This window comes from Penaeus chinensis, chromosome 32 (assembly GCF_019202785.1).
Source record: "Penaeus chinensis breed Huanghai No. 1 chromosome 32, ASM1920278v2, whole genome shotgun sequence".
Lineage (NCBI taxonomy): Eukaryota > Metazoa > Arthropoda > Malacostraca > Decapoda > Penaeidae > Penaeus > Penaeus chinensis.
Window position 1 is genome coordinate 6,593,197 of NC_061850.1, and position 6,883 is coordinate 6,600,079.

Here is a 6,883-nt window from a genome sequence, read left to right on the forward strand (position 1 = left end):
TATACATACAACCCTCCCCCCCCTCCATCAACCCCCCTGTAAAGGCTATTTAGACGCCTTAAACATATGGTTTAGCAGGAGTAGTATTAAAAGGAGACAGTTGGCTTAGCGGCCGGCCTTGACCCGACAGGCTCTCGGCAGGAACTCTCTCTGACCTTCTTCTTCTTTATAGTTTGCGAAGTTCTAGCTTCGCCCGGGCCTTCTAAATATGGCCCGGCCTTCTCTGACCTGGGTCATCCTGGGCCTTAAGTACTCGTGAGTGGCGTGGGCACGCCACGACCGCCGGCTGGCTTGGGCTAGCGTGGGCGCACCACGTGGCAGCCAGCCACGTGGGAGCCATAGCTCCCACGTGTACACAGTATACCCCCCTTAAATAAAACCAACCCCCCTCAACAATAAATAAATAAATTAGTGAAAACTACAGCCCTCGCCACCTCTCGAAGCCCTCCCCAGCCACCGAGTCGGGATGCACGAAGGGCGTGAAGGCACAGCCCCGCTGAAGGGCGTAGAGGACCTCGCCGCCCGCCAGGTACGACCCCCAGAAGCCGAAGGAGCCGGCGGTCATGATGGAGTGGCTGCAGGAGGCCAGGAGAGCTAGGTCCTCCTCCGCCAGGGACATCTCTGAAGGAGGAGAGGAAAAGAATGCGAGAATTAATAAGGATGGAATAAATAAAAGGGGAGGAAAATAATGCGAGAATTAATAAGGATGAAATAAAGACAAAGGAAAAGAATGCGAGAATTAATAAGGATGAAATAAATAAAAGGGGAGGAAAAGAATGCGAGAATTAATAAGGATGAAATAAATAAAGGAAAGGAAAAGAATGCGAGAATTAATAAGGATGGAATAAATAAAGGAAAGGAAAAGAATGAGAGAATTAATAAGGATGAAATAAATAAAGGAAAGGACAAGAATGCGAGAATTAATAAGGATGAAATAAATAAAGGAAAGGACAAGAATGCGATAATTAATAAGGATGATAAATAAAGAAGAGGAAAAGAATGTGAGAATTCGTGATGGAGATGACGCTGCTGATAATTACATAATTAAAGCAAATACAAATGATACATAATTACTAAGCATAAGGAGGAAAATAAAAAGTAATAATGATGAAATAGACAAAGGAAAAATAAATGATGGAGATGACGACGATAGATAAGGAAATAAAGCATATATAAATGATATACTAATACTATGCAAATAATTAGGAAAATAAGAGTAATTAACATAAAATAAGCAAGGGAGCGGAAAAGTAACTTATCCTGAATTTGTTCAATAAATCTGAAGAGTTATTAAGACTTTGTTCAATTGCAGTTAAGTATTACCAAGACTTTGCTCCATAAATCCGAAGACTTACTTAGAATTTGTTCACTTATAATTAAGACTTACTTAGACTTTGTTCACTTACAATTAAGACTTACTTAGACTTTGTTCACTTACAATTAAGACTTACTTAGACTTTGTTCACTTACAATTAAGACTTACTTAGACTTTGTTCACTTACAATTAAGACTTACTTAGACTTTGTTCACGTACAATTAAGACTTACTTAGACTTTGTTCACTTACAATTAAGACTTACTTAGACTTTGTTCACGTACAATTAAGACTTACTTAGACTTTGTTCACTTACAATTAAGACTTACTTAGACTTTGTTCACTTACAATTAAGACTTACTTAGACTTTGTTCACGTACAATTAAGACTTACTTAGACTTTGTTCACTTACAATTAAGACTTACTTAGACTTTGTTCACGTACAATTAAGACTTACTTAGACTTTGTTCACTTACAATTAAGACTTACTTAGACTTTGTTCACTTACAATTAAGACTTACTTAGACTTTGTTCACGTACAATTAAGACTTACTTAGACTTTGTTCACTTACAATTAAGACTTACTTAGACTTTGTTCACTTACAATTAAGACTTACTTAGACTTTGTTCACGTACAATTAAGACTTACTTAGACTTTGTCCAATAATTCTGAAGACTTTTTTTTTTTTTTTTTTTTTAATAAGTATGTAAACTTATCTAGACTTTGTTCACGCTTGTTTTCACGCCCACCTGAGAAGAAAACATCCTGGGCGTGGGAGAGGTGTTCGCGGGCGTGACTTAGATCATCGGAGCTGACGATGAAGACGGGGTGGGGGTAGTGGGCGCGGAAGTGGGCGAGGGCGGCGTCGTAGTAATCTGACGAAGGGAGGCTACACTTCTGGAAGGTCTGAGGGCGGGGGAGAGGGGAGAGGAGGGGAGAGAGGGTTAGTGGGGTTTTTTTTTTGGTTTGTTTGTTGGTTTGTTGGTTTGTCTACTTAAAATTTCGTTTGGTGTTTCTGTTTTTGGTTGTTGTATCTCTTTTTTTTTTCTTCTTTATTTCTTTTTCTCTTTTTTTCTCACTTTAATTTATTTGCTTTTTCATTCTTCTATTTCTCTTGGTCTTTCTCTCTTCGTTTCTGTCTCTTTATCTGTCTGTCTGTTTGTCTGTCTGTCTGTCTTGCTGGCTGTCTCTCTTTCTCTTTCTCTCTCTCTCTCTCTCTCTCTCTCTCTCTCTCTCTCTCTCTCTCTCTCTCTCTCTCTCTCTCTCTCTCTCTCTCTCTCTCTCTCTCTCTCTCCATCTCTCTCTCTCTCTCTCTCTCTCTCTCTATCTCTCTCTCTCTCTCTCTCTCACCCATTCTCACACACACCTCACTCTCACTCCCACGCTCTCGCTCTCACTCTCACAGATATCAAACTCAAATATAAATGTGTCTATATAGAATTGACCTTCGCGAGTTGCACCACCTTGCAACAGCGTTCCCGTGTGATTCTGCGCCCGTGTCCCTAAGCTCGAGCTCACACCGATCACAGGTTTACGTTGGTCGTGGAACTCGGCGGCGATTTCGGTTCACTTGCGACGGAGAGGATATACATGGATATACGTACGTACATACATACATACATACTTATATATACATATATTTACACACATATTCAATGTGTATACAGATAAATATATATATATATATATATATATATATATATATATATAGAGAGAGAGAGAGAGAGAGAGAGAGAGAGAGAGAGAGAGAGAGACAAACACACACACACACACATATATATATATATATATATATATACATATATATACATATATGACATACATGTGTGTGTGTGTGTGTGTGTGTGTGTGTGTGTGTGTGTGTGTGTGTGTGTTCATACGCACTCACACATATGTGTGTGTGTGTGTGTGTGCATATATGTGTGTGTGTGTGTGTGCGTATGCATATATATGTATATGTATATGTATATGTATACACAAATACACATATATATGTGTGTGTATACTGTACATACAGCCAGGCATGACAGAGAAAAATGGAGAAAAGAGAGAGAGATTAAGCGAATCACTCACCTCCGAAAATTTGACATAATCTGATCGCCGTATGTGAAAGCCAATAAATGTTGCATTTTGACCCACTCTCTTCCTTATCTTATCGAGGAAATTTTGAGCCTGAAAGTAAAAGTAGATTTTTTTGTATGTATAGAAAATGGTTTATCTCTTTCCCATTTTCTTTCATAAAGCTTGGCAAATGGGGGTAACGAAAGCAAAATCAACAGTCTCTGGAGTATACGAGGAATATAATCGATCTGTTACACGTTTATAGATACGAAACGAAAATAAAAATTACCAACTGGATATCCATTTAGTCAGGTTTATTTTCATGATTAATTAAGACTTACTTTTTGCTTTAACTCGCGACGTATTTGAAAATTACTGCGAACTACAGCATGGTGACCAGCAAGCATTTTCATTCTGTTTGGATACCCTGTAAAATGAAATCAAATAAAATAGAAAACAAAGATAACATGGTCCGTATTTGTTTTAAAATTTGTTTTGAACGTGATGTTATGTGTTCGCATGAAGATGGGAGAGAGGGGACGGGGGGGGGGGGAGGTGGAGGGGGAGGGTGCGAGGGGGAAATCTACAGGTAACAAACTGTAAGATGAAGGCAGAGGGAAAAAAATAAATTAACATACAATTCAGACGGACACAAACGACTCCCAACCCACCAAAATGTGTACGTGTATGTCTATAGATAGATAGATTATTACATACAGATACAGACAAAGATATATATATATATAAATATATATAAAACCTCACCTTTCTTATCCCCCATCTCTCTGTCTCTCCCTCTCCCTTACATCCCTCCCTCCCACACCTCCCTCACCCTCCCTCACCTCCCTCACCTCTCCCACCTCCCCCACCTCCCTCCCCCTCCCTGACCTCCCTCACCCTCCCTGACCTCCCTCACCCTCTCTCACCCTCCCTCACCTCCCTCACCTCCCTCCCCCTCCCTGACCTCCCTCACCCTCCCTCACCCTCTCTCACCTCCCTGACCTCCCTCCCCCTCACCTCCCTCCCTCCCCCACCCTCCCTCTCTCACCTTCAAGGATATAAATCTTCCTCATCTCCGGCTCCCTCGCGCGCTCCTCCTTCGCCCTCTCGATCGTCGGCAGGAGGTGAGAAACCATGTCGTCCTTGAGGTAGTCTGGCTGGACGGCTTCGGCCACGCCCACTTCCTGCGCTTCGAAGAGGAGCTTGATCGCTGGGGGAGGGTGGGGGGAAGGGGGTGAAAGGAGGGCAGGGGAGGGGGAGGTTGGGAGGGTTGGGAAAGGAGGAGGGAGGAAGGGGATGGGTAAAAGGAAGGGAGGTAAGGTAAGGGAAGGATATGGGAGGGGGGAAGGGTGGGGGAAAAAGAGGGGGGGGAGGGTGAAAGGACAGGGAGGGGGATGGGAAGGTTAAAAGAGGGGGGGGGAGGGGAAGATAAGGGGAGGATGGGAGCGGCAGGGGGAGGGGGAAGGGAATTTTCCATCGATTAATCTCTGTCTATATGTACCTATCTATTTATTCATATTGCACATAATATATTCATTAACACACACACACACACACACACACACACACACACACACACACACACACACACACACAGAGATAGATAGACATATAGATGTAGCAATAATCCATATGCATAATACAAACAGGTTCAAGACGTGTTAAGTCAACTCACACAAGACTGGCAAGGAGAGCGAAGAAGGTTCCAGCAGTGACGTCACCATTTCGTATATGCTCTGCGTGACGGCAATCGTGACGTCACTCCTGCCGGCGAAGGTGAGGGCCGTGGCGTAAGAGTTGAGACAGTTCCCCAAACGGCCCACTGTGCTGAACACCACCAGCGGCCAGCGTGTCTCGGACGTGTTGAAGACCTGTTTGATGGCGTTATGAGATTCTTCACACACACACACACACACACACACACACACACACACACACACACACACACACACACACACACACACACACAAAACCGCCTCGCATTATGTGAGAACTCTCCCATTTGGCGCCTTCCCCATCAACATTCCTTTTCCCTTTTAGATATATGATGGATTCCTCCAGAGAGCTGTAGAAGCTGTCGATTTTTTTTTTTTTTTCAGCATCTGCAGTTGGAGCATATGTTACTATATTTACATCTACATTGCTAAACGAAAACGTACAAAATGACGGAAAAAGTTCTGGTCTGACTTGGCCTTTAGAACAGTATAAAGAGAACACTGTTCTGTTCTGCTTGAGGAACAAGCACAAACCTTTAAATAAATAGAACATTTCCCTATGTGTTATAAGCACCAAACTAAAATGGTCATCTGTCTGAGAATCCAACAACTACTTATTACTTGTAACACTATTGCATGATGATAACATTGTATATTAAGAAATTAAATTCATATAATATTTTGGGAGCTTGGACCCTATAGAAGGCTTAGAGATCCCTGGAATATGCTTGGGGTCCCTAGAAAATTGATTTAGGACCCAAGGGCATGGTTTGGACCCTAGAAAAAGGCTTTGGACCCCAAGTTATGCTTTGGACCCCATAAAAAGGTTTAGGGACCCAAGGACAAAGCTAGGAACCCAGAAATAGGCTTAGGGATCCATAAAAAAAGCTTTAGGGACCCCATGGAAAAGCTTAGAATTAGGTTTAGGGGCCATAAGCTTGGGGACCAGCGTAAAAGACTTAGGAACCCCACAAAATGTTTGGGGAATGCTAGAAAATGCTTAGGGATTTCTATATATTAGGGACCCCAGGGCAATGCTTAGACCCCAGAAATAGGCTTAGGAACCCTAGCAGATCTCGGGAACTTAAGAACCTTTACAAAATGCTTGGACAACGCTGGAAAAGGTTTCTTGGCTCTTAGAAAAGGTTTGGGAACCCTAGACATACAACTGGAAAAGGCTTAGCGATCACATGGTTGAGAAGAGAGATCAGAGGTCACAGACGAAAGTGTGAGCAAAGTTTCTTTTATTGACACTTGACTCTCCGTAAACTAAAGGGGCGATTGGTAAACAGTGTAACGAGGAAATAATTTGACTCTATTTCGGTGACCGATTATCTCGTCTAATTGAACACTCAGTAAAAAAAAAAAAAACAATCTCTGTAATTATGTTGTTCTTCGTGATGCAGTTGTAAATACAAAAAAAATAAATGTTCTTTGCTGTTCAATTGTAGATGAAAGGAATAGTTGTAGAAAGGTCAAATTATTATGATGATTACAAAGCAATAAAAGAAAGAAAGAAAGAAAGAAAGAAGAGAGAGAAGAGAAAATAAAAAAATATAAGAAGCAGGAAGAGAGGGGAGCAGGAGGAGAAGAAAAGAATGAGAAGAAGCGTAGAGAAAAAGGAAAACTATAACAAAGAGGAAGGACAGCAAAGTGTAGAAAAGAGAATGGACAAAAAGAAAAAGGAAAAGAAAGAAAGAAGGAGAAGAAAATGAAGAAGGAAAGAAGGGGACAGCAGAAGAAGAAGACGTGGAAGGAGAAGTCGAAGAAGAAATAGAAGAGGAAGAAGAAT

At 41.7% G+C, this 6,883-nt stretch overlaps 1 protein-coding gene across 1 annotated transcript in view; it reads right to left on the reverse strand.

The window, feature by feature from the left end:
• Positions 1-248: 248 nt before the first annotated feature.
• Positions 249-6,883, reverse strand: part of LOC125042669 (galactoside alpha-(1,2)-fucosyltransferase 2-like) — an 11,550-nt gene continuing 4,915 nt past the window's right edge. Inside the window, exons 4-9 of the mRNA XM_047638464.1 lie at positions 5,052-5,247; positions 4,425-4,586; positions 3,718-3,803; positions 3,389-3,487; positions 2,065-2,221; positions 249-621 (exon numbers count right to left, since the gene is read on the reverse strand). Of these exons, the coding sequence (XP_047494420.1) occupies positions 419-621; positions 2,065-2,221; positions 3,389-3,487; positions 3,718-3,803; positions 4,425-4,586; positions 5,052-5,247 (903 nt within the window). The 3' untranslated portion in view covers positions 249-418. The remainder of the gene's footprint in view (positions 622-2,064; positions 2,222-3,388; positions 3,488-3,717; positions 3,804-4,424; positions 4,587-5,051; positions 5,248-6,883) is intronic.